Source organism: Oryctolagus cuniculus, chromosome 16 (assembly GCF_964237555.1).
Source record: "Oryctolagus cuniculus chromosome 16, mOryCun1.1, whole genome shotgun sequence".
Lineage (NCBI taxonomy): Eukaryota > Metazoa > Chordata > Mammalia > Lagomorpha > Leporidae > Oryctolagus > Oryctolagus cuniculus.
In genome coordinates this window covers 38,565,631-38,593,514 of record NC_091447.1, presented here as the reverse complement: position 1 = coordinate 38,593,514, position 27,884 = coordinate 38,565,631, and the positions used below count along the sequence as shown (strand labels likewise).

At 48.8% G+C, this 27,884-nt stretch overlaps 1 protein-coding gene across 2 annotated transcripts; it reads right to left on the bottom strand.

Moving 5' to 3' along the window:
• Positions 1-189: 189 nt before the first annotated feature.
• ASNS (asparagine synthetase (glutamine-hydrolyzing)) lies at positions 190-20,489 on the bottom strand. Of its 2 annotated transcripts, none has more exons than XM_051852951.2 (13): positions 20,376-20,489; positions 16,707-16,742; positions 15,839-16,110; positions 12,524-12,761; positions 8,430-8,615; positions 8,112-8,213; positions 7,264-7,391; positions 5,377-5,503; positions 3,773-3,879; positions 2,639-2,739; positions 1,293-1,374; positions 1,053-1,208; positions 190-538 (listed from the first exon to the last, which is right to left on the bottom strand). In XM_051852951.2, exons 3-13 carry the CDS (start codon positions 16,085-16,087, stop codon positions 329-331), a joined length of 1,686 nt encoding a protein of 561 aa, XP_051708911.2. In that variant the 5' UTR covers positions 16,088-16,110; positions 16,707-16,742; positions 20,376-20,489; the 3' UTR covers positions 190-328. The 2 variants fall into 2 exon arrangements, with proteins under 2 accessions (XP_051708911.2, XP_051708912.2); XM_051852952.2 differs by lacking the exon at positions 20,376-20,489 and adding an exon at positions 19,211-19,420.
• Positions 20,490-27,884: the final 7,395 nt, after the last annotated feature.

Below are 27,884 nucleotides of genomic sequence, written 5' to 3'. Positions count from 1 at the left end.
CGGGACGCAAACCAGCAGTGCTCATCTGGGAAGTGGTGGCTTCACCCCAACACTGGCACCACACCCAGACATCTTGAGCAGCTCTGGCAGGAGCTGGCTCGCCCACAGCCTCCCCCTGACACAGGAAAAGCTGCCAACTCACTGACCTCTAAGCCAGGGTCTGAATGAAGAGATACAACTAGCGCGACGTTGTAGATGTAAGACGTTTATTTTGTTCCCGCTCAGTCAAGCCTCAGTGGTTGGCCCTCACCGTCCCCATATCCGTCCCCAGCCCCTTACCCTCACACCAAAAGGAACGGTTAGTCTCCCTGGACATCAGGGAAAGCAGCTAAGCTTTGGCGGCAGACTTGTAATGGGAGAGAGTGCGGGCGGAAGGGTCCGTGGCACTGATCCACTTGGGCATCCAGTAATGGGTCAGCCAGTCAGCCCGGCCCGGGTAGTGGCGCTCGAAGATCTGCCGGTAGTAGTAGCCCTCTTTGGTTTTCGGAGTATTGAAGGGGAATCTCTGGGCTGCTGCCTCCATCATAGCATCATCAACCTGCAGGAGAGAAAGCGGAAGAGCCAGACGGTCGTTAAAGGAAGGGCACGCGAATCCCTGTACTCTTGAGCTGGCTTCACGGAGCCAGAGACGGAAGGCACGGCAGGTCTCTGGAGTTCACAAACGGCCTCCGAATCACACATCACTTGGAAAACGCTGAAACAGCCGCAGGACACGAGGGGACCTTCACGTGCACGGTTATGCTTGGAGGCGCTGAGCGTTGGAGTCAGTGGTGTCTAACGATACCGAGACCAGCAGACGTCCCCCGGGTGTCAGAGGAAGGCCCGGGAGGACAAATCAGGGAGCGCTCCCTCCTTAGATTCTGGACACTACTCTATAGTTTCTCTATAGTTTTCCACACCATTTAATTCTTACATAGTTCTTATAAAACCGGCTTTAGGAACTACGACTCATGCCTGCCTATATAAAATGCCCAAACTAAAGGCAAAATGGATAAACGGTTCGAGCTCTTTCCAAAATGTTCTATTGAAAACATCTTTTAAGGCCATTTTACCTGATGTTCAACATATTCTTGCAAAATCCGAAACCAGGAGTTCTTTTCGGAGGTTATCCCATCACTGAAGGCTTCTTTTGGTCGCCAGAGAATCTCCTTGGGGATCAGGTTGGAGTCCTCGAAGGCCTCTCGCAGGAGATGTTTTTCTATCCCATTCTGAAGCGGAAACAAAAGGAACATCCAAGTCGCCAGGGTAACCTGACAGCAGGGACGGCGCGGCCCCTGAGCTGGTTTACCTACCTTAGGAATCCGCATTTCCGGGGGCAGAGACAAGTAATAGGAGCAGAAGCGGTGATCCAGAAATGGGACTCTCAGTTCAAGGCTTCCAGGAGAGAGAAGAAAAGTCTGTGTCAGAATGGGTGTGCAGCGTCTGTCACTCTGCCTTCAGGAGTGGAGCTGCCCGTAATTCAACCAGATTTGCAGTGATGCTACAGGGTCAGCTCACAGCCCTCTTCATGGCTGCCCTACACTGATGGAGAAATCCAAAAATCTTCATTCAAAACAATGCATATTAACCCAGCCGGGACATGAAATCAACTACTGGACGTGGTGAGTTTCACTTCTCTTGCCCTGAACACTTAAACATAAGTCTGATCATTAAGAATGCACCTTGCCCAAACTCTTCCAACTCAGAGGTTTCTCTAGAAGAGCCCATCTCCTATTAACAACTGCAGTAACAATTCTCCACTTCTACTACTAAGTGGTGAATAATTCACACACAGTAAGCAATATAAACCAGCATTCCACATTATTGCCTCATTGCATCAAATGCCACCTTGGTTGTCCCCTGAATCCTAGTGACTCTTTTTTAAGATTCATTTTATTTATTTGAAAGGCACAGTTACAGAGAGTGAGAGGCAGAGGCATAGAGAGAGGTCTTTCAGATGGTCGCAAAGGCCAGGGCTGGACCAGACCAAAGCATGTGTGCAGGGGCCTAAGCACTTGGGCCATCTTCCACTGTTTTCCCAGGCCATTAGCAGGGGCTGGATCAGAAGTACAGCAGCCAGGACCTGGACCAGAGCCCATATTGAGCGACAAGTTCAGTTCACTCCTCAGGCCCATATTCAATCATGTCCTAGTCTAACAGTGATTCCATGGAAGCAACTAAAACATGGAATATCCGTTGCTGATCGTGAATAGTAGGAATCCTCAATTCTCTAACATAACCAGCGAAGATGTGAAAACTTTAAACCCAAAGAATCATGGGTTTATAACTGAGTCAAACCTCTCACTGCCTCTTCTCATGGCCACTGCCACAGCTGATGGGAGATTTCTGTCCCTCTGTCTTTCCATCTCTCTACCTTTCAAATAAGTCATAAGTCTAAAAAGTAACTAAAAATGGACACTGCATCTAAAACAACCCACACAACACCTCTGCCCTTCGGCACAGCAGCACTTTGCAATCGGCCTCAGTCTTTCGGGCCGTGTTAAGAGACAGCTTTGTTCTCTATAGAAGCCATACGCACAGCATTTAGCCAACTGAATAAAAAAAAAATCAGCTACTGAGCTTTTGGCTTCCGAGTTTGTTTTCATTTTTGCTTTTGTTTTCTTCCCGTTTGCAGTGGCTTCCGAGAAGTCCGAGTTACCCGTGCGCGGCGGTGGTTCGGTCTGCTCGGAGCACGTCAAACAGGTAGAGCTCCTTCAGCAGCCTCTCGCTCTCCTCCTCGGCCTCCTCGGGAGACGGGGCCTAAGACACACAAACAGCTCAGGTCACGGAAACACCAACAGGTCGTGCGGAGATCGCAACACTCAACGCGCGAGAGACCAGAGGTTTCCCGAAGCCTAGGGATGCACGGGCGCAAGCGAGGCTCCACCCCTTCCCTCCGCCCACAGCTGGAGCACCAGAACAGGCGGCACAGGAACCAGCGTTAGTGCAGAGGGCCACGCCACGGCGTGGGTCACCCACATCCCGCATCGCAGCGCGTCCCGGGCCAGGCTCCTCTGCTTCCGACCCAGCCCCCAGCTACCGCACCTGCGAAGGCAGTGGAGGACGGCTCGGGTGCTTGGGCCTCTGCTACCCGTGTGGAAGAATGTTTCTGGGGAGTGAACCAGCAGGTGGAAGATCTCTGCCTCTCCCTGTCTGTCTGCCTTTCAAATAAGTAAATGAATCTTAAAACAGACACCCTGTGCAGCAGCCATAATGCCACAGGAGCCTAAGGAATGACAGAATGATGATTCCCATGCTTAACTAGCTTCGTTATTAGTATTTACTTAATTTATTTACTTATTTATTTGCAAGGCACAGTGACAGAAGGAAAAGACAGAGAGATCTTCCATCTGCTTGTTCACTGTCCAGTGGATGCAGCAGCCAGGGCGGAGCCAGGCAGAAGCCAGGAGTCAGGGACCACATGGCAGGTCTCCCACCGGGGCGGCAGGGGCCCGAGTATTTGGGCCACCTACTGCTGCCTTCCCAGGTGCATCAGCAGAGAGCTGGAACGCAAGCAGAGCAGCCAGGACTCAAGGCGGCACTGCAATAGGGGATGCCGGAGTCACAAGTGGTGGCTAAATGCAGCGCCCACCCCACCTCACTAAAGAATGGAAATTCTGTGACTTCTTCCTTCCCAAAGGAAACATAAAGCAGGCATTCAGAGCTCCCCTTCTAAGCTCGCGGGATACTCAGAGATCTGACTGCCACGCCAAAAGCACAGACAACAGAAAAGATCAAACAGTTCATGCTTTCCTTAGTGGAGCTCAGAGATCCATCCATACAGCGGCCTTACCTTGTGAAAATATATGTAACCCTGCGTAAGCTCATCGGATCCCTCCCCAGAGAAGATCACCACGCTGTCTGTGTTCTTCCGAATGTACTTGGAAATTAAATACATGCCTTAGACGAGAGAAATCAATGTCAACATAAGCCCCTCCCAAGATGCCTTTTATGAATCGGTTTTCAGAAGCAACTGCAAGCTTTACAACTGCACTGACCTTCGCGGTTTCTAGAATAATGACCTCGTAAGCTACCCTGCCCTGTTGCAATAGCATAACCCAGAACCATTCTGTAATTCAGAAAAAGTTTTAAAATTCTAGTGTTTTAGACCAAGAAGGAGCACCCTGAAATCTGGCTAAACTGAACAATGACTCTCACACCTAAAAATCCTGCCTTTCACCCTGGTGTGACTACACAAAGATATGGAGGACTTGGGTAATTGTTAATTTTGTTTTTATTTCCTACTGCTGCTTCTCATTTCCCAAATTTCACATGTAGTTGAGGAGACTACTTAATTTATTATGCCCTGCCTGCTGGGTGCCTACCCTACATTCCTCTAAACAAGTATTTCTTCTCAACTTTGTTTTACTATCACCCCCCTAAGGAGCTTTCAAAATTTGTTTTTCCTAATCCCACACCACGTTATGAAACTGCAGCAACGCAGATCTAGGATATGTCTGTTATTTACTATGATGCTTTGCAGGGCCTAAAACCTTTGTCATATCTAAGACTGTTTTGCCCTCCGTTGCAAGTCTTTTCAAAGACAGGCATATCGGGGGGTATGGGGGCTCTTGTCTAGTGGTTAAGATGCCTCCATTCCACTTCAGTCCCCAGCTCTGGCTCCGACTCCAGCTGCCTGGCAACACAGACCCCGGGGCGCAGCTGGGATGGCTCAAATATTTGGGTTCCTTGCCATCCATTTGGCACTCTTGGACGGAGTCCCTGGCTGCCAGCTTCAGGCCCAGCCCGGCTCCAGCTCTCAGCAGCATTGGGGATGGTCCAGCACTTGGGCACATGTTCTTGTTCTCTTTCTCTCTTTCCCTCTCCCTCTCTTTCTCCGCCTCTCAAATAAGTTTTAAAAATTAAAATGACATTAGAGGCTCACCAACATGGGCCCCATCTGACTTGGGGTTTACTCCAGTGTCCGCAGGAGACCCCAGGATAAAACCAGCACTGTTTGCAGGGAGCGCTAGCCTAGTGATTGAAAGGTTGTGCGATGGGGTATTTACCAAAATACGTCTAAAATAAGGAGTCCTTACTGAAAATGCATGACGTCATAGAACCACTTCCCCATCTCACTCAGACTTCAGCCCAGGAAATGTTACAGAAAGAAACTAGGAAGGGAAAGGGAGGGGCAGGAAGCAGGTGTCCACACCGGGGAGCACAGACATTGACCCCCAAGATGTGGAGGCTGAACCAGGTATCATTCTGTTCACTAAAAAGACATCAAGGACTTCTCAAATGGTCTTGAAAAATTAGTCACACAGGAATCTTATCTGTATTCACTCATCAATAATAGTTCTTACACTGCTGCTTGAAATAGCATTTTGTTAAAGCCTAATTCTTCTCTCGTATAAAAAAAACCAAAATCTTTTTGAGTACCATAAAATACCTTACCCACTGAAGCACGAACGGTTGTGATGTCGTAAGTTTCCAAGGAAAATATGACTTCATCCAGGGCCTGAATGCCCTCCTCAGAGTTAAAGAGGACTTCATGGTGCTCACTTCCAATGTGATTTGCTACCTGGTTAAATAAACACCCATACACTTGTTCTAAAGAACGCCCTCTGACCATCACACAGGGGGCAGGCGTTTGGCACAGTGGCTAAGGCGCTGCTGAGGATGCTAGAATCCCGTTCCAGAATGGTGGGGTTGGAGTCCTGGCTACACTCCCAAGTCCAGCTTCCTGCTACTGTGCACCCTAGGGGGCAGCAGGTGATGGCTCAGGTAATTGGGCCCCTGCCACCCACACGGGAGAACCAATCTGAGTTCCCAGCTCCTGGCTTTGGCCTGACCCAGCCTCAGCTCTTTGGGGACATTTGGGAAGTGAACCAATGGATGAGAACTCTGTGCAACTGTTTTTCTCTCTTTCCCTCTCTGCCTCTCAATCAATAATGAAAGAAAAGAAAAGAAAAGAAAAGAAAAGAAAAGAAAAGAAAAGAAAAGAAAAGAAAAGAAAAGAAAAGAAAAGAAAAGAAAAGAAAAGAAACGAAACGAAACGAAACGAAACGAAACGAAACAGGATGGTAGTTCAGAAAGCACTGTGCATTAACAATAGCAGAAAACAAGCGGAAACGATTCACCAGGACACACACGCAACTGCCCAGCCAGGGGCCGTGCCCGCAATGTCTCCACCCCGTGCTCAGCCACAGGAAGCCAACCTCCCATCAGCTCTTCCCACCCCCAGGCTTCCACCAACAGGCACTTGGTGCCCCCTCCTCCCCGCCCATTCACCTAACCTTCCCCGTCTCTCTGGTCCAACACAGTGCCCTGCTAAACGTGGTCTCCTTGTGCCTCCCTGACATCTGCAACGTTAACGCCACATGGAACAGCCCTCCTCTCATTCTGCTGTCTGGGGCTCTCCTGGATTCTCCCGTATTGATCACTTGCCCTGGGCCTGTGTCTAAGGTCTTTCTCCTCCCTTCTCAGTTCTTCCAGAGTAGGGCTCAGTCTCCTGCACACTGAATGGGTACAAGGTCCCCTCTGCCCATGGTTCTAAACACAGTGCTTATAGACAACAAAAAATAACAAAAACAGCTAACATTCGCTAGGTATATGATACATGCTAGGTTCCATCCTATGTACTTTGTACGAAAGATATCATTTTCCCCTCAAAACTGCACCATCCTGGACAAGCTACTGCCATCATGTGAGGACCAGCGGCATAGCCAGGAGCCGGTAACCAGACTCTAACGCCTCAGCCTTCCCACCACTCCGGGCGCTCACTTTCCCAAGGAGGACCGATTGGGTCAAGGCAGAGAAAAAGCCCAGAGTCCAGTGTACAGTACAGTGGAGATTCAGACATCGCACTCATTTTACTACAGTTAATTTAAAAAAAAAAAAAATTACCCTGGAGCCAGCATTGTGGCATGGCAGGTTAAGCCACTGCCTGCAATGCCTGCATTCTATATGGCTGCTGGTTCGAGTCCCAGTTGCCTCACTTCCTATTCAGCTCTCTGCAGTGGCCTGGGAAAGCAGTGGAAGATGGCCCAAGTGCGTGGGCCCCTGCACCCATGAGAGAGACCCAGAGGAAGCTTCTTGCTCCTGGCTTCTGCCTGGCCCAACCCCAGCTCTTGCTGCCATTTGGGGAGTGAACCAACAGATAAGACCTCTCTGTGTCTCTCTTGCGTGCTCTAACTCTGCCTTTCAAATAAATAAATAAATCTTAAAATAAAAATGACCTGAGTCACTACAGCAGCAGAAAAGGAATCATTGGTTACAGACCCGGTTCTTACTCCAGCCTCAAGGCCATCCTAAGTACATCACAGGTGGAGTGGTCCCTACCTTTCTCGCAGCCAGTAAGTCGGGGCTGTCTTCCATGCCAATGGCAAACGTCTGCAGAGCGTACTGCACCTGGGCCTCCTTCAGCTGCCTCAGTAGTGATGCAGCGACCAAGCTGGAGTCTAAGCCCCCTACAGGGAAGAAAGCAAGTGTGCTGGTTACCCAGGAACCGTGCATAACACAGGGACACATGTAACTCACATTCCGGCTAAACATCCATGGCAGTTTGATCCTTTAAGACCCTCAAGTTTTCTAAACTGAAAATCAACTTTGACAAGGGGAAAACTGAACAATAACCTGTGAAGATGGTAAGTGTATTTGAGTTGGCTTAATAAGCAATGCATGGGGGTGCACCTTGCAATGAAGCAGGTAAAGCCACTGTCTGGGACACCTCCGTCCTATAACACAGTGCCTGGCCCAAGTCCCAGCTACTATGCTTCCGATCCAGCATCCTTCCCCTGGAAGACAGCACAGGACAGCCCAAGCACCTGGACCCTGCTCCCCACATGGGAGACCCCATGGAGGTCCTGGCTCCTGGTTTCGGCCAGGCCAGCTCGGGCTGTTGTGGCTGTTTGGGGAGTGAATTAATGCAGGAAGATCTCTCTCTGTCTCTCTCACTCTGTCTTTCCAATAAATAAATGAATTTTAAAAAAAAAAACTACACAGTATTCTAAAGAAATGTAGCTCATCCTTATATCAGTAACACACATATGCACAAATATGCTGTAGTATAACTAGGATAGTAAATGCAATGAGAGATTAATCCTACAGCCAGTATTTCATAGTGGGAACCTCAGGACAGCTACAAATCCTTTCTTTCCCAGTTGCTAGGTTTTCTTAATCGGCCTCACCTGATAAGAGGCAGCCAATCCTTCTGTCTGTCATCAACCGCTTCTTAATCGCGTTCTCAAACAGGATCCGCAGGTTGCTCTTCACCGTCTCTATCTCGAAGCCTACAAACAGCAAGCACAGGACACGGCTCCAGCAGAGCCAGGGCAGACTGGGCTCGTGGCTCGAGGTGCGCGCCTGCCATGGCCAGAGCCACGGCCACGGCCACAGTCACAGACACCTGCCGTGTCCGCGCAGCCACAGAGGCTGCCACATCCAGGCCCACTGTGGCCAGAGGCAGCCACTCCCGCGGGGCAGGAGCAGGGGGCGGGCTCCGCTACCTGGGAAGAGTTTCTCCACGCTGTCATAGAGGGCGTGCAGGGGCTCGTCCCTGCAGTGATGGTATTTGACCATCTCCACCGACGCGACCTTGCCGTTCGGCTTTAAGTCCAACACTTCATAGTGGCCGGGAAGAAAAGGCTCCACTTTCAGAAAGGGGGTCGTGGAGTGCTTCAGCGTGACCAGACCTGCGGGGTCAGAGCGGGGCTTTATTCAGACTCAACGTGGGCAGGTGATAGCCTCTAAACGCCAGTGTACTTTCTCCAGTACCAACACATGCCCGTTATATATGCAAAAAAGGAAAACACTTTCAATTACCCAAAGCCCTGCCATCTACCCACCTGCGAGAGGAGAGCGGCACAGGAACATACGCCACACTACACTGCTACTCAAAGCTACAGGCACTCTCCTGGATTGAGTTCCTTCCCCCTTCCTGGCATTTCTGATGAAGACAGTTAGGGGCGGGCACCTGGCCTAGCGATTAAGATGACAGCTGGGCCGGTGCCGCGGCTCACTTGGCTAGTCCTCCACCTGCGGCGCCAGCACCCTGGGTTCTAGTCCTGGTTGGGGCATTGGATTCTGTCCCGGTTGCCCCTCTTCCAGGACAGCTCTCTGCTGTGGCCAGGGAGTGCAGTGGAGGATGGCCCAAGTCCTTGGGCCCTGCACCCCATGGGAGACCAGGGGGAAGCACCTGGCTCCTGGCTTCGGATCAGCACAGCGAGCCGGCCATAACAGCCATTTCGGGGGGTGAACCAACGGAAGGAAGACTTTTCTCTCTCTAACTCTGCCTGTCAAAAAAAAAAAAAAAAAAAGATGACAGCTGCACGCCCACATCACCCACGGGACTGCCTGGGTTCAACATCCACTTCTGGCTCCTGACTCCAGCTTCCTGCAAGGTTGGAACCTGGGAGGCGGCAGTGATGTCTGAGATACTTGGGTCTTGGCCTCCCACGTGGGAGGACTGGGCTGAGTTCTTGGAGGGCGGCCTTGCTCCGGCAAATCTCTGGCCTTCATGGGCATGTGCAGAGTGAGCAGATGGGGGCTCTCTGTCTACTTCTTTCCTCTCGTGTACACACATTAAAAAAGAAAAGAAAATCCGCTATGTATAACACTAGATATTTATAATTTCCTCAGTAAGTCCTTATAGGTAGTAACCAAACTGACATCATAGTAACCTTTTTTTTTTTTTTTTTTAAGAGGTAGAGTTACAGAGAGGGAGTCACAGAGAAAGTCTTCCATCTGCTGCTTCACTCCCCAAATGGCCACAAAAGTCAGAGCTGGACCAATCCAAATCCAGGAGCCAGGAGCTTCTTCTGAGTCTCCCACATGGGTGCAGGGACTCAGGCACTTGGACCATCTTCCATTGCTTTCCCAGGCTGCAGCAGGGAGCTGGATTGGTATTGCTGAGTTATAGCCAAGTTTCTTTGATTCATGGGACACTTTTCCATTTATTTAGACCTTCTCTCTTTTCTCTTTTAACCCTGTTTTAGAATTTCCAGAGTACAAGTCTTACACTTGTGGTGTTAAATTCTATCCTTTTTGATTGCTACTACAAATGCAGCTGTTTTCTGTTTGTTCACTGCTAGTGGGGAGTGCTTGCTGCATCTAGTACAGCTGCTGGTGTACACTGAGCTTATATCCTGCAACCCTGAGGGCCGTCCTGCTGATTGGTGTCTAGAATACATAAGGGACTATTGCAATTAAATCGTAAAAAGATCAACAACTAAAAGATGTACAATTCAAAAATGGATAAGCAAACTGTGGCACAGCTATACAATGGATGTTATTCAGTGATAAAATGAAATGAGTGATTAAGCCATGAAAAGATGTGGAGGAATTTTAAGCGCATATTACTAAGTGAAAGAAGCCAATCTGCAAAGACTACCTCCTGTGTCATTCCACATTTATGATATCCTAGGAAAGGCAACATCATAGTGGATCAGTGTATGCCTGTATTGACAGGCATACAGGACAAGGAAGGGGGTGGGGAATGAGTAAGTGGATCATGGGAGATTTTTAGGACAAGGAAACTATTCTATATGATACTGGAATGGTGGATACATGATAAAACTATGGACTTAATTAACACCAATGTAGCAATATCAGTCCATCAATTCTAACAAAAGTAGCACAGTAACAAAGAGCATGGATGGTAGGAACACTGGCCGAGCAGAGCGAGCACATGGGAGCTCTCTGCCTTTTCTGCTCAATTTTCTTGAAACCTAAAACTGCTCTACACAAATATTCCATTCGTTTTTATTTTAAATAAATGACCTCCAGGAAGGGGGGAGGGGCGTTTGAAGTCTCTGTAGAGACAGTTCTTCAAGAAGAAATGAAAATGGCCAATCCACAATGGAAAAGATGCCTGACGCTGCAGTCACCAGGGAAATGCAATCAAAGCCACAATGAGATAGCACTGCACACAGGAGGCTGCCTACTCAAAGTCAGGCGAGCAGGAGGGTGCAAGAAAACTGCACCCTCTCTGTACTGCGGGAGGGAATACAAATGGAAGCGGTCACTCTGCCAAACAAACTTAGCCATGCCTCAGCAACTCCACACCTAGGTACACATCCAAGACAAAGAAAACGTGTGCCCACACACCAACAGCGTCATTCATAATAGCCAAAAAGGGGGAAGGAGCACCAAAACCCACCAACTGGCAGAACCACAAAGCGTGCTCTGCCCACGCAGTGGGACAGCATTTGGCCTTTAGAGTAAGTACAGGAGAGGCGTTTGGCTTGACTGCCAAGATGCCGCTCGGGAGGCCAGCATACTGTATCAACGTGTCTGGGTTAGACTCCCAGCTCTCCTACCAACCCCAGCTTCCTGGAAGAGGGCAGGCGATGGCTGTGGTAAACGGGTCCCAGCCACTCATGCAGGAGACCTGGGTCGAGTTTCTAGCGCCTGGCTTCCACCTGGCCCAGGCGCAGCTGTTGCAGGTGTATGGGAGTGAACCTACAGATGGGAGCACTCTTTCTCTTTCTGCTTCTCAAAAAAATTAATTTTTAAAAAATAAGTATTAAAACATTTTACAACATAGGCAAATATTGGAAATGTTATGCTAAGCGAGAGAATCTGGTCACAATGGTCCACACTATGATATGATTTCATTCATATGAAACGTGCAGAATGGGGAACCACAGTGACAGAAGGAGACCTGGTGACTGCGGGAGGCTGACTGGGAGGGTAGGAGACATACGGGATAAACCAGGAAGGGTGAGAGTGATGGCTAAGGGGCACAGTATGCCTTTGTGAAGTGATTGTTAAAAAATCTAAAATGGGGGCCGGCACTGTGGTGCAGTGGGTTAAAGCCCTGGCCTGAAGCACCAGCATCCTATAGGGACTCCAGGTCTAGTCCTGGCTGCTCCACTTCCAATCCAGCTCTCTGCTATGGCCTGGGAAGGCAGCAGAAGATGGCCCACGTCCCTAGGCCCCTGCACCCCACTGGGAGACCCGGAAGAAGCTCCTGGCTTCGGATCGGTGCAGCTCTGGCTGTTGCAGCCATCTGGGGAGTGAACCAGTGGATGGAAGACCTCTCTCTCTAACTCAACCTCTCTCTGTAACTCTGTCTTTCAAATAAATAAAAATAAATCTTTAAAAAAAATCTAAAATGGATTGGGCTTACAGATATTTGTGAATATACTAAAAGCCATTAAATCACATACTTTAAGAGGGTGAAATACTTGGTATGTGAATTACAGATCCATGCAGCTGTTTTTAAAATGCTCCTGTTTGCTCGGGATCTAAGTGCGGCAAGGTATCACGGTGCAGTAACTGCAGACCCAATCCTCCCATTACACAATGACACAGGTAAACTGAAGAGATACAGGATCCAATCAGATGCAAAGCTATTAGCCTGACAGAAAAGGAGGTGAGCCTACACAGGCTCACCATCCCTCAAGGAGTCAGAGTCTGAGTGGTGGAAGCGAGGACCCATCGCCTTTGTTTTGTGCAAAAAGCCAAGCTCAGAGGATCCAGCATTTACGCGGTCACTCATAAAGTTTCCAACTGCCCACATGGAATTTGCAGCTATGCTCTCGAAGAAAACCCAAGGCTACGACAACAATGAGGAGCTGTCGACAAATGCTATCAGTACCTTTAGCTTCTGAACACACAGCCAAAAATCCATCTTCAGTCATGGCTTTAAACAAAGGTCTGACGCCGTAAGTGTCTCGACCCAGGAACACTTTCTTATTGGCCGTATCCAGTAAAATAAATGCGAACACTCCGTCCAGCATACAAATTGTCTGCTCAATTCCTCCTTTGTCGTAAAGATGAAGGATGATCTCTCCATCCACTTTGGTCTGGTATTCAAATTCAAAGTGATGTTGCATCTTGAGGAGGCAACAGCAAAACAAAACATTAGAATCCTCGTGCATTCGCTAGACGTTTTATGCCGAAGTAACCTCAGTGACTTCCGTGCTCAGTGAGTCTTGTATGCACTTCAGTGATTTGGAAGAATCAAGGCTTTATCAAAAACAGAGCTTGTTTCATTTCTTACAACACAAAGCCAAATGGTGAACCTTTCAGTTGCATTCTGAAAAGGAGAATGCATGGTAACATACCAGAAGAGTGACACGTGGAGGGAAGCATGTGCCTACCATACACGGCCATACGAGGCAGGTAACATGATCCACATATAAACGTGTGTTAAGAACATAGGTTGCCACTCAAAAGGTGTCTTCTGCGATTGTAAACTTCTGGTTTGGGAAACAGCATAAGCCAAGGTTCTGCCAATTCAGCCTCAAACACCTACCCATGAAAATACAGAGCACAGGGATACAGAGAACTTGGCAACATTCCCTGAAAAATAAATGTCCCAGCACAATGGCAGACACGTGGTCCAAGACAAACGTGCTGGTCATCAGGGGGAGGTCCTTCCACCCCCACTTCTCACGGACAGACAAACTCCTAGTGAAGCTTTTTCAGCCCAAGCCCCAGCGGAACAGCAGAGGCTGTCGCTGACGCCACACGCAGAGCAGGTCCCAGGAAGCTGCACCCAAAGCTCTGTGGCTCTCCCCTGCCCCTGCCAACCCTGATGAGCCAAGGCCTCCCTCGTCCTCTTCGTACTTGCACTCAATGTTTTCAGTTGAGGCTGCAGACAAAAGAAGTTCATGTAAAACCAACTGAAAATCCTGGATGAGGTTGAGCCTCTGCCTGCAGCACCAGCATCCCATACCGGATGCTCCACTTCTGATCCAGCTCCCTGCTAATGCACCTAGGAGGGTAACAGAAGATGGCCCAAAGCTCCTGGCTCCTGGCTTTGGATTGGCCCAGCTCCTGCTTGCAGCCATTTGGGGAGTGAACCAGTAGATGGAAGATTTCTCTCTCACACTCCCTGTGTAAGTCTGCCAAATAAATTAAATGACATCTTAAAAAAAAAAAAATTATTGGGACACTTGGGAAAATTTAAATACGAACTAAATGTTGGAAGGTATTATAGTTCTTAGGTTTAATAGTATTGCTTAAGTAGAAAAAATGTGCTTGTTCTTTGAAGATAAATGCTTACATGTTGAAGGAAAAGTACCATAATACCTGCAACATACTCTCAAGCCCAAGACTGAAAGTGTGCACACAGAAACAGAGAAAAAGCAAATAGGGCAAAACATTTAGGATTGGTCAATCCAGGAATTCACTGCTCTGTTCTCTATATTTGAAAGGATTTCCACATTGAAAGTTGGACAGTGGTGATAAACAAAAAGGAAACTGTCAGCCACAGATTTAAATTTTGTTTTCTCATGAAACACTAGCCAAATAATCCGATTGGAAGTTCCTTTGGTTCCTAGGGTCAGAATTTCTTTACCCACCACCCACACTTTAAGCGGAAGCTTTCGCCAGATGAGAGGCATCTGTGATCCCAGTGCTACTGCGAGTCTAACTTGCTGCAGGCCACCTTTCTGCCCTCTGGCTCTGATCAGTGAGGTAGGCGGATGCCGGGAGATCTCAGTGGCAGCATTATATAAAAGCTGTAAGCATGATCATCTCCAATATCTCCCTTAAAGTCCTCAACTGCCACCGCTCTTAGATGGTATTCCCATTGCTGACCATGGCTACAAAGACTTGCTTAGGGGGGCCAGCACTGTGGTGTAGCAGACACAGCTGCCGCCTGCAGTGCCACATCAGGCTATGGTTCGTGTCCTGGCTGCTCCACTTCCAATCCAGCTCCCTGCTAATGTGCCTGGGAAAGCAGTATAGGATGGCCCAAGTCCTTGGGCCCCTGCACCCACATGGGAGACTGGGAAGAAGCTCCTGGCTCCTGGCTTCGGATCAGCCCAGCTCCGGCCACTGCACCCATTTGTGGAGTGAGCCAGTGGATCTCTATCTCCTCTCCCCCACCCCCCTGCCACTGCCTCTCTGTAACTCTGCCTCTCAAATTAACAAATCATTTTTTAAGATTTTATTTATTTATTTGAAAGACGAGTTACTGGGAGGCAGAGAGAAAGAGAGAGAAAAAAAGGTCTTCCATCCCCTGGTTTACTCCCCAAATGGCCACAATGGCTGGAGCTGCACCAATCTGAAGCCAGGAGCTAGAAGCTTCTCCTGGGTCTCCCACGCGGGTGCAGGGGCCCAAGGACTTGGGCCATCCTATACTGCTTTCCCAGGACATCGCAGAGAGCTGGATTGGAAGTGGAGCAGCTGGGACTTGAACCAGAGCCCAAATGGGATGCAGACACTGCAGGTGGCAGCTTTACCCACTACACCACAGCGTGGGCCCCAACGAATAAATCTTAAAAAAAAAAAAAAAAAGAGCTGCTTAGTGGCCCTGCTTCCACTTAAGCTCAGCCTTCCCACCTGCCTACTGCTCACTGCACTCCCAGGGCTGCCGCCCACATCGGGGCTTCCACATGCTCTTCCTGCTGCAGGAAGTGCTTCCTGGCCTCATGAGCTGATCCTTGACTGCCAGGTCTCAGCCAAGCGTCGCTTCTCCACGAGGCTTCCAACCACCGTTCCTCACAGTGGACCTCCCCTGCTCAGCAATTCTGCATTCATTCTTCCAGAACACCCGTGGCATGAGCAACGACTCTCCCTCTGTCCCCGGAGAGAATAATCTCCTCCGGCAACTGACAGCTCTCATTTGCCCCACCATGCCCAGCCCAGAGCAGAGGACAGTGAGCCTAGCACGGCCCTTAGGTAATATTTATATTCCTAACAGAAAAACATATTCTGAGAGTCAAAGACCCAAATGGTAACTTCAGTTTTTGTGGCTTCTATTTTGTGTGTGTTTGTGTGACCGACTTCTCTCTTGGTGTATCAGTGCCTTGTCTATCTGTATAACTGAAACAAATGAGATAATGGACAAGAAAAGGGCTTTGAAAGTAGAAGGCATCACACGGAGCGTGTAATACTATTACGACCAAGTAGCTCTGAGGTTACATCCCCTCCAGACATCGCCTGCTTTTAACTCGCTTACCGCCTTGTGGTTGTAGATTTCTCCATTGTAACAAAGCCACAAATAAGGGTATTTCTTCACTCGAATTGGCTGCATTCCAAACAACTGGTCAACCACTGCCAACCGATGAAATCCAAAGCAGCAGTTGGTGTAGCCATTGACATTCTCGAAACGAAATGCATCTGGACCCCTGTGTGCGATTTTCATGGCACTCAGACACTGCACAGACAGGCAGTCGTCACTGCCAAAGAGGGCCCAAATGCCACACATGGTGCAATGGAGCTACGGGCTTTCTATGGAGAGAAGAGCAGGACAAATGCTCAATATCCAGTCCGAATCTGCATTAAGCCCTGATGCCAGAAACTTGCATAACACTCCCAACACTGAGACAAGCCACCTTATCTATAGTGATTTTTCCATTAGGGTGGCAGGATCACAAGAGTAGAGAATGACTTCATTTACTTACAAGTATTTAGAAAAGATGAATAACCTTTACATCCAACCAGCTACACAACAGCTTGGCAGCCACCACAGCCTGTATCTCCCCGACTTGGGGATTTGGTGTTTGGTTAGAACAGGCAGCACGCAGGCTGTTCACGTTCTGCATCCTGAGTCTGCCCCCAAGGGCTCAGGTCAACCTGCAGCTGACTCCAACCGGAGCCCAGATTCAACTTTCCCCACCCCAAAATCTCAAAATCTTTCAAAGGTGGAGGAGACTCTGCACCTTACTTGTCTTCTCTTGGGTCTCCTTGACAATGTAATATGCCCTTTCTTTCCCTGGACAAAGCGTAGGCAGAATATAGTGGGCAGACAAGAAGAACATACACACTGCCACAGGGGAATATTAAGATACAAAGCCCTTACAAGCATTTTGCAATGTCTAGCTTACCTCCAAGTGATCTGTTCAACTGTGACGATCCAAAGTCTAAAGAGAAAAAGAAAGCAATGTAATGAAATACGTGTGTAACAAACAAAACATGTTGACAGAAAATACAAAATGTTGGGTATCCAAATGTCCTGGCGTGGGCATTTGGTGCAGTGGTTAAGATGCAGCTGTGAGGGCCCGCGTTGTGGTGCAGTGTGGTTAAGCCGCTGCCTGCAAGGCCGGCATCCCATTTGAGTGCCAGTTCTAGTCCCGGCTACTCTGCTTCTGATCCAGCTCTCTGCCAATGTGTCTGAGAAAGCAACAGAGGATGGCCCAAGTGTTTGGGCCCCTTGCCACCCATGTGGGAGACCCTGAGGAGTTCCAGGCTCCTGGTTTAGCCTGGCCCATCCATGGCCATTGCAGCCATTTGGGGAGTAAACCAGCACATGGATGATCTCTCTCTCTCTCTCTCTCTCTCTCTCTCTCTCTCTGCCTCCCCCCCCTCTAACTCTGCCTTTCAAATAAATGAATGAATCCTTTTAAAATAATAATAATAATAATACAAAGATGCAGCTTTGGACACCCACATCCCAGTTCAGAGTGCCTGGGTTTGAGCCCTGGCCCTGCTTCACATACCAGCTTTCTGCTAAATGCACACTCTGGGAGGCAGCAGGTAATGGCTCAAGTACTTGGGGTCCCTGCCACCCAGATTGAGATCCTGGCTCCTGGCTTTGGCCTGGCCCATTGTGGCCATCTGGACTGAACCATCAGATGAGAAATATCTCCCTGCTTTTCAAATAAATAAATATTAATTATTAAAAATGTTCTCGTCCCAGGACCAGCATGGTGGCCCAGCAGTTTAAGCTGCTGCCTACGACATCGGCATCCCATATCAGAGCACTGGTTCAAGTCCCAGCTGCTCCACTTCCAATCCAGCTCCCTGCTAACGCTGGAGAAGGCAATGAATAATAGCCTAAGTACTCAGGCCTCTGCCACCCATGTGGCAGACCTGAATGGAGTTCTAGGCTCCTGGCTTTGGCCTGGCCCAATCCTCACCGTTGTGGCCACCTGGGGAGTGAACCAGAAGACAGAAGATCTCTTCCTCTGTTTCCCTCTTTCTCTCTATCACTCTGCCTTTCAAATAAATAAATCTTTAAAGCAAAACAAAACAAACGCATGCTCTAAATGACAAAAATGTTCTCAAACATTTCTGTCTCAAAGTTAGCTTGCTCAGTAAGAAATCAAGGTAGCTCCTGCACATAAATGTAAAATTCTTTAATAAAGTAAAAGAAATCTGAAAAAAAAAAGAATATTCAGAAAGTATAAAAAAATCAAGGTAGGCAGGACATACACAGATGCAGCAGCCTTAAAAAGCGACTCAGCTCATCCCTGTAGACCAAGAAGCAAACAACAAATTTCTATAAACATTAATTCCTTTTCAATTTTAAATTCTAAGCTGTGAAATAAGAAGCAACTGTATTTGGATGCTATCAGCTATTTTACCAAAATCCATGCCTTGGAAAGTAACTATTCTGGCATTTTCAAAAATTGCCAAGTCTTCATCAAATGCCTAGATAATCTGGGGAAACTCTAAAGAGATTGATTGATTTATAGATTTAAATCTATATATAGATATCTCACTAGAAGCAATCCTTGGAAGCGATTTCATTTTTGTTATCTGAATGAACCAATGCTCTGGCTGGCCTTTCACTAAGACCAAACTGAAGTTATGGAAAATTGTGGCATTTCAAGTAACTTGGAAATGAAGCCTTAGGGAGTCTCTTCCACACACCTGGCCCAAGAGCCGACAATGAAGACTGACTTTAAGAGCTGGGAAGAAAATGCAGATTTAAGTGAGGCTGTTAAAGCAGCCAGCAAATATTGGCCTATGTGTGTAAGAGGGGCCGAAGACAATGAGAAGAAAATAAACTGAATTGAACGGAGTGAGGACACGAGTCCTTAAAGCAGGATGCAGCCTGCTGTCCGTCTCCCTGCCCATCCTTCAGCAACGGGAATTCGCTGAGTTGAGGGAGTGAAGCAACTGGCCCTACTGGACTGCAGGAGTCCTGTGCCTCTCCAATAGATAAGACCCCTGGCGGCCAGTACTGCCCACAGGGATCTGTCTAGGGGAATTCCACATCCAAATTCTCCCACCCAGACTCTCCCAGAAGACAGAGGAGGGGAGAGGGCATGGGGGACCCATCCTCATGTCCATAAAAGCCCAGGCTGAATGCAGACTGGGTCCCCAGCCCTTTTCTGAGACGCCGCCCCGTCTATCAGGTGTAGGAATTTCTGTCTCTTCACTTTCCCCAATCAGCTAGGCTAACGTGACCTTCTCATCTGCTCACTAATAGAACAAGTCCCCGGGGTTCCATCAGCGGTAACAAAGTGACTACTAACAAGCAATCTACCTCCGACCTACTCCAACGAAAAATGGGCTGGGGAAGTGCTTTGAAAATGAAGTTGGCCGTCGGGGAACCATCGACCAAAGTCTTCTCACTGCTTAGTGAGAGGAAACACATACTGACCGCTACACGGAGCTCAGGGGAAGACTGCGAACAAGTCCGTGACCTGCACCTGTTTCTCAGCAAGAAGAAAGCAAATTAAAACTACAACCCATCGTTGTTATAGGGATCACTCTTAGAGGAGCACAAAGCCCCTGCTCGCAATGCTCGTCCCCACTGCTGCCGCCTGTTCCAGCAATTTCTGCACTTCCTCATTAACTTCTACCGCAGTGCTATTCAACAGAAACGGGAGCCACCTATGTAATGTCCAATCTATTCATAGCCCCCCATTAAAACAAATCAGTTTTAAACAATTTAACACAACGTACAAGAAACAGTACTGCTACAGCACATAATCAACATAAAACCGTGACAGGAGCTGCAACTCTTCTTCCTAAGGTAGTCAAAATCCAGTATATTTTACCCCTGCAGCAGCCATCAGTTCGCAAGTGTGCAATTAGCGCCTCCGGAACTGGACAGCGCCGCTTCGGCACAGTTCAGGTCTGCAGCAAGTCCCGAAGCCCCGCCTAGCATCTCACTTTCACCGTAAGGCCTCACTGACCCACTCCTGGACAGGTGCAAGGCCCGCTCTATTTCTGATGACTGCGATTGATCCCTGCAAAAGCAGCGGTCGGTGCTTCCAAAACATGAGCCGATCCGGCACCCGGGGCACCCGACCCTGAAAAGATAACGGAGACCACGGGCCGCGAAGAAACCGCCCCTTTATTTGAAACTGTAACGTCCACCCGGAGCCAGCCACGGAGAAACAGCAACGCCAGCCCCCTTGGCCTTCCCACCGCCCGGAGCAGCTCTCTCTGCTGGGGCGGTCCCGGAGCCGGCCAGGGGAACGCGCACAGCGGGCTGTGACTGCCAGCTGTCAACGACAGCACCCTCCCTCCCGGCCCGGGGAGAGCGACCGCGTGGCCACGTGCGCGCTGCAGCCAGCCGGCCGCAGAGCCCTCGGATGAGAGAAGCGCCCGGGTTTCGGCGCCATCAGCTAACGACTGCACCGCGTCTCCAAGGGCCGGCCTCCCGCACCTCCTGTGCGGGGCGCCCCGGGCTCCCGGCTGCGGCCGCGCGGTCCCACGAGCACCCCAGCCGGCAGGTGCGCCCCGCCCAGCCCCGCGCGCCCGGCGTGGGCCGCGCATCCTCCGCCCCGCTCCCCGGTGCCGCGGCGGGCCCGGCTCACCTGCGCGCGAGGGCTCGGGCTGCGGCGCGCTCGGGGCTCGCCCGCTCGCGTAAGGCGTGCGCGCGGTTTCATCATGTCCGCGAGCGCCAACCGGCGCGCGGGGCGGGGCCTGCGCAGGCCCGGCCGGGGCAGGGACGCGGGCGCGGGTGCGAGCGAGAGCGCGCCGCGGAGGGAGGCGGCCACCAGCTCTGCGGCGCCAGCCTGCAAGTGCTGAGCAGGACCAGCGCGCGCGGGCCCGGGGTGACCTTGGCTGCTGGGCTGCACTTAAGGGCTTGGCTTGTTCTCAGCTTGGTAACCGGTTTGAGCGCAGTGCCCCCCACCAATGCAGATCCCCGCCTCTCCCTGGATTTTAAAGTCTGCCGTTGCGCCTCACTGGGAGAGCGGCTCCTACGCAGAGGTGGAGACCCGGATAATTGGCCAAACTACTCCGCGGTGAGGCCGTCAGGCCTACCTGGTAGGGTGGCCTCCTTGTACTAAGTACAAGGGTCAGCCCTCGCCCTCCTCCGTGGGTCGCAGCTCAGGGCGTGCGTTCTGAGGTGGGTCCCCAGAGCCCAGACCGCGGCCTGCTTGCTTCACCCTCGGTAGGGTGGCGAACGTGTGTTCTCGCCCAAATGAGTTAGGGTCCGAATTTTACCACGACTTGTGTGGATGTCCAGGGGTCCAATCGCCTCTTTAGGTAGGCTTCCAGCTTTAAAGTAAAAATCCGTGGGGCCGCCTTGTGGCGTAGGGTTACACCGAAGCCCGAGAGCAGAGCCCCAAAGAGTGGGGATTCCGGTGTCTGTGCATAGCAGCCAAGATGGCCCTAGTTTGGGCCCCGCCACCTGCCTGGGAGACCTGGGTGGAGGTCCAGGCCTGTACTTGGCCTGGCCCAGCCCTGGCCATTGCGCACTGTGGCCATCTGGAGAGTGAACCACCGGATGGAAGATTCTCGAAAAGAAATTCAGACTGCAGAGAGTCTTCCAGTCCTGACATTCTGTAATAAGATTTCTTGGAACCATGGCATGTAGAGAAGGAAATGTTTCCATCCCTACAATGTGGAGCTATCTTGTGGAAAGTAAAAATAACCTTGTAACAGGACTGTTTGTGCATCAGCCCCAGTTAGAAGTCAGTTGTCCAGATTCCCCATCCCCACCCCCCACCCCGGCCTCCTACTCTCAGGAGTGCAAAGCCGGGCTTGCTCACATGCACAGTCGCCCCTCTGGTCACACTGCGCCCAGAGCCGTAGCAGGACCAGGACAGCCCGGTTGCCCCGGAGCCCCTGATGGAAGAGCAGGAGGCTGCGTTGCTTCCTTGTTCTTACTGCACGTGGGGGAGATGCACTTAGGACGTGCACCCCTGCTTTTCCAGAGTTCGTTCCCATTCCCCTATTGGGGCGTTGCTGTAAAATTGACTTTTTCCCGTTTAGGGTCTACACGGAGAGTTTGAAGGTGGGGGAGTCTTCATTTACAAATCGCTATTGAACGGGGCCTAGCACTGCCTTCAGGGTAAGTGTGCAGCACAGGAAGGGGTTGGCTCAAGACACTGACGTGTAAAGTTGATTCATGAAGCCCAAATACAACCGTGGTTCTGAAATGCTTTATCTGCAAAGACTCCTTTTAGAATCTGAAAAAAGGATGCTTCTCAACCCACAGCATGAGTGTGCCTCTGGGGCCCCTGTGATAGAGGAAAATACGCCATGACTTGCAAAAAAATGCTGTGACTTTGTAACACTCTTAAATAAGTTTGTATCTTATTAATCACATCAGCACAAAAGCAAAATTGAATACTAGTAAAAAAATATGTGTTCAGGACCCGTACTAAGATCAGACCACAGCTGATGCTTGTACAACATACAAGTTTGACATCCCCCATAGAATACATGCCCGAGTTCAAAACTGCAGAGAACATAAAATCCCTAAGCACAGAGCCTGTAGGAGACACTTGGTAGCTGACGGGCGAGAGAGCAAAGATGCTGATATCTAAGTCCAAAGGTCCCTTCCTCAGGTGGGCACTGAGGTCCAGCAGGTTAAGTCGCTGCTTGGAAGGCCTGCTCCCTGTATCAGATTCACTCCCAGCTCAGTTCTCCATTCCAGCTCCCTGCTAGTGCGCTGGGAGGCAGCAGATGAGGGCTCAAGTACTCGGGTCCCTGCCATCCACAGGAGAGACCTGGGTGGAGTTCCAGGCTCTGAGCTTCAGCCTAGCCCACTTCCAGCTGTTGTGGGCTTTTGGGGAGTGAACCAGCAGGTGGAAGATCTCTGGATCTCGATCTCTCTCTCTCTCTCTCTCTCTCTCTCTCTCTCTCTTCCTCTCCTTGTTGCTCTGTTACTCTGCCTTTCAAATAAATAAATCTTTACTTTAAAAAAGTTCCTTCTCCAAATGTTTCAATATCAAAACAGACTTTACTGTGTTCTAATCAACACATCAAACCCGAGAGCAACTTGGGGACATTAAGTCTTCTATATACATTTTACAAATGAAAAACAAAAACTCAAAGACATTGAGGAATTGACACGAAAACACATAGGTTCACAACCGTACAAAACCAAATCATGACTGGTGTGAGTCCAGAGCCTGTTCCACACCCCCTTGCCTACACTGGGTTCTAGTCCCAGTCGGGGCGCCAGATTCTGTCCCGGTTGCCCCTCTTCCAGGCCAGCTCTCTGCTGTGGCCAGGAGTGCAGTGGAGGATGGCCCAAGTGTTTGGGCCCTGCACCCCATGGGAGACCAGGAGAAGCACCTGGCTCCTGCCTTCGGATCAGCACTGTGTGCAGGCCTCGGCGGCCATTAGAGGGTAAACCAACGGCAAAGGAAGACCTTTCTCTTGTCTCTCTCTCACTGTCCACTCTGCCTGTCAAAAAATAAAAAAAAAAAAGACACAAGAACTGAGGATGCGCAGATTTAACAACTCACGTCCTTCCTGACCCGACACAAATGGAAACTACATTACGTGGGTCTGTTTCCCCACATTTCACTCCACCTCACCACAGAGCACTTCAGGAGCTTTTAAAATTACTGAGGAATCAGAAGAAAAATCCTCTACTGTCAAGTCTAGTCCCCATCCCCAAAAGGAATCTACAATGCCAGATTACACTTCCTCCACCCTGAGTGTTAATTCACATGAAGTTTTATTGGGGGTGGTTTGAGTCCTGGCTACTCAGCTTCAGATCCAGCTTCCTGCTGATGCACATGGCAGGCAGCAGATGAAGGCTACAGTGTTTGGACTCCAGTCACCCATGGGAGGGACCTGGACGGAATTCTGGGCTCCTGGCTTCAGCCTGGTCCAGCCCTGTTGCTGGTTTGGGGAGTGAACCAGCAGGTGGAAGATTCTCTCTCTCTCTCTCTCTCTCTCTCTCCTGTTCTGCCTTTCAAGTAGATGAAGATAAAAAAGCATTCCTTAAAAGGGTATTTGTTTTAAGACAATGTTGAAAAAAATCAACTAAATCAGTTCCTCTCAATAGTATTTTGGTAAGTAGATCCATTTCCTTAAAAAATTATATATGATAATTTAAAAGACTAAAAGGATAGCAGTAGGTACTTTTTGGAATGGATCAATAAAAATGTGGATAAGAAAAAATTTCACTGAGATTAATGATGTCTTTAAATAAAGTTGCATTTTATTCAACGTAATCATCCTCTGTGAGGTTAGTATTTGCTGATAAATAATTCATATTTACTAAGTCTATCGAAAGTGCTGTGAAAGCCTTCAAACTTGCCAGCTGTTAGCAGTAACCCTAAAGCTACCCAGAGTCTGTGATCCCCTCTCCAGATAACACTGCATTTTTAGAGTGTCACCTGGTTTATCAACTCATCCACTGCACCAGCCAAAACTAAAATGCTTTCAGAGCAGGGTGTATGGTCTCCCAAACACTGGGTGGACTGCATGTCAGCAATCGTATCACCTTTGCATTCCAGGAACCTGAACCCTTGCCCCGCACCCACTCTTGAACTCCCCTCTCACCAGGAACTTGCTCACTCAGGGAGGACTTCCAGAAGCCTCCTGGAGAGATGAGCTCTCTAGACACAGGATGGAGCCACAGTGAGAGAGCGCGATGCGGAGTTGAAGCCTCCATGTGTCCCCTGCCCATCCCGCGCAAGGCAACCCATGCTTCTGCAGCTGCGGCTTCAGCTCGGTCCAACGTGCAGGAGCCTTTGAATCAGCCACTGGAATTCCGTTGGCTATAGCACTCCTGACCTTTACTTCCACGGCCCCTACTTCTCTTCCAGTTCCGGAACAATCTCCCTGATGCCTGCGTTTAAATCAACAAGTTAAAGAGCAATGTGGAAAATCCAGGAAGCTCCAAATTCCCCACACATCACTCTATGATGACACCTACTGACTCTTGGTAAAAGCAAAGAGACACGTTAACATGGATTATGGACACATTCCTTTTGTACTATAAATGTCACAGAACTGGGAATTACTTAACTCTTCCAATCAGTTACTTGGTCCCAAATTAAACAGAGCCAGCAATTTAGCCTGTGGATTCAAAAAATATATGTAAGAAAATATGGGCAAAGCTGATAAAAAAGAGAAAGAAAAATCTTGATATAAGAGATTGAAATTTTACTGGGGAAGAACAGTGGCTACAATTAGAATAATTATTAGTATGAACGGAGAGAATTGTAAGTGTGGAGCTCCCAGAGTCACAACGTCTGGGCTGAGGCTGATGGTCAGAATCACGGTCATCTCCAGTTATTTATCTGCAATGCATCCTGTACAAGTCATCTCTCTTCTACACAGGAAACAATAATTATTTTCTCTTTTTAAGTTGTTTACTTATTTTAAGTTTATTTCAAAGGCAAAGAGACAAAGAAAGAAAAACAGACACACAGAAATCTTCCAAATGCCCACAGCAGTCAGGGCTGGGCCAGCCTGAAGCCAGAGGCACAGAACTTCAGCCAGGTCTCCGCATGGGCAGCAGCAGGACAAGTACTTGAGCCAACACCTGCCACCCTCCAGGAGGCACATTAGCAGGAAGGCACTCTAACTCCACACTCTGATAGGGAATGTGGGCGTCCCAAGCCACAGCTGTGCCAAAAGCCCTCCCCTTATTTTCTCTTTTGACAGTTAAAGAAGTAGCAGGTGGCTCAAAAAGATAAGTTAGCGTCATGATACCGAAGAGCTACAGAAGTGATGGAGCCAGGGCTTCAAACCCAGTGCTATGACTCAAGAGTGACTCCCCAAGAAGCTGCTCCACAGGCAGCTCGGATAGACGAAGCCCTGCCAAGAACAGACCCTGAGGCACAGGGTGGAAGAAGCCAATAAGGACAAAGCAATTCCCTTGTAAAAGCGCAAGAGGAAAGGGATCAGGCCTGAGAAGCCGCCACAGGAAATGGGCAGGATGCAACATGCTTTGGTTGGGGTCATAGTTTAGAAGTCCTCCAAAGGCCCCAAGGTATTGGGGATTGACCCCCCCCCCCAAATCGCATGCTAATGGTTAATAGGTTAAGGTCTTTTTAACGAAATATTTACAGAAAACCTCCCTAGTTTGGAGAAAGAAAGGGACCTCCAAGAACAGGAGGCACATAAAACTCCTAACAGACATGACCAGAGAAGATCGTCACCACTATACATTGTAGTCAAACTCTCCACAGTAAAACATAAAAAAAAAAGATTCTAAAATGTGCAGGAGAGAAACACCAGATTACTTTCAGAAGATCTCCAATTAGACTCACAGCTGATTCTCATCAGAAACCTTACAGGCTAGGAGCAAATGACGAGCTATATTCCAAGTCTTAAGGGAAAAAAACTGTCAACCCAGAATACTGTACCCTGCAAAGCTCTCATTTATGAATGAATGTGAAATAAAGACCTTCCAGGGCTGGTGCTATGGTATAGTGGGTAAAACCACTGCCTGCAGTGCTGGCATCCCATATGGACTCCGGTTCAAGTCTCAGCTGCTCCACTTCTGATCCAGCTCTCTGCTATGGCCTGGGAAAGCAGTAGAAGATGGCCCAAGTCCTTGGGCCCCTGTACCCATGTGGGGAATCCGGAAAAAGCTCTGGTTCCTGGCTTCTGGTCAGCACAGCTCAAGCCATTCTGACAGTTTGTGGAATTAACCAGCAGATGGAAGATATCTCTCTCTCTCTCTCTCTCTCTCTCTCTCTGCCTCTGCCTCTCTTTAACTCTACCTTTCAAATAAATCACCACAATTCCACCTTACAAAAGATGCTCAAGAGGGGCCGGTGCTGTGGCATATCAGGTTAATGCCCTGGTCTGAAGCACCAGCATCCCATATAGGTGCCAGTTCTAGTCCCAGCTGCTCCTCTTCCAATCCAACTCTCTGCTATGGCCTGGAAAAGCAGTAGAAGATGGTCCAAGTCCTTGGGCCCCTGCACCCATGTAAGGAGACCTGGAAGAAGCTCCTGGCTCCTGGCTTCAGATCAGTGCAGCTCCAGCCATTGTGGCCAATTGGGGAGTGAACGATCAGATGGAAGACTTCTCTCTCTCTCTCTGCCTCTCCTCTCTCTGTAACTCTGACTTTCAAATAAATAAATAAAAATCTTTAAAACAAAAAAATGCTCAAGGATGTGCTACACACAGAAACATGGTCATCACTATGAAAGGTGAAGGCAGAAAATCTCCCAGTGAAAGTACAAAGGAAATCCAAAGTAAACAAGAGGAATGGTAATGGAAAAATGGCAGGACAAAATCCCAACTCATCAATAGTCACATTGAATGTAAATGGCCTCAACTCTTCAGTTAAAAGATAGATTGGGAGAATGGATTAAAAAACAAAACCCATCTATTTCCTGCCTACAAGAAACACATCTCACCAACAAAGATACAGGCAGACTGAAAGTGAAAGGATGGAAAAAGATATTCCATGCTAACAGAAACCAAAAAGTAGCTGATGTGGCCCTCCTAATATCAGACAAAATAGACTTTAACACAAAAACTCTTAAAAGAGACAAAGAAGAGCACTATGTAATGATTAAGGAATCGATTCAACAGGAAGATATGACTATTATAAACATATATGCACCTAAATACAGGGAATTTTGCTATTTAAAAGAAATGTTCATGGATCTAAAGGGAGACATGGACTCTAATCCAGTAGTAATGGGGGACTTCAATACTTCACTTTCAGCAATGGAGAGACCAACCAGACAGAAAATCAGCAAGGAAACAGCAGAGTTAATAGGGACTATAGACCAAATGGACCTAACAGATGTCTGTATAACTTTCCATGCTACAGATGCAGAATACACATTCTTCTCAGCAGTGCATGGAACTCTCTCTAGGATAGACAACATGCTAGGCCATAAAGCAAGTCTCAGCGAATTCCAAAAAATTGCAATCATACCATGCATCTTCTTTGACTACAATAGGATGAAGCTGTAAATGAACAACTCAGGAATCTCTAGAACATATGCAAACACATGGAGGCTGAACAATATGCTCCTGAATGATCAGTGGGTTATAGGAGAAATCAAAAGGACTTAAACTGATATTTTTCAAATGAGGAAATCTAAATGGCCAACAGACACATTAAAAGATGCTCAGGATCACTAGCAGTCAGGGAGAAG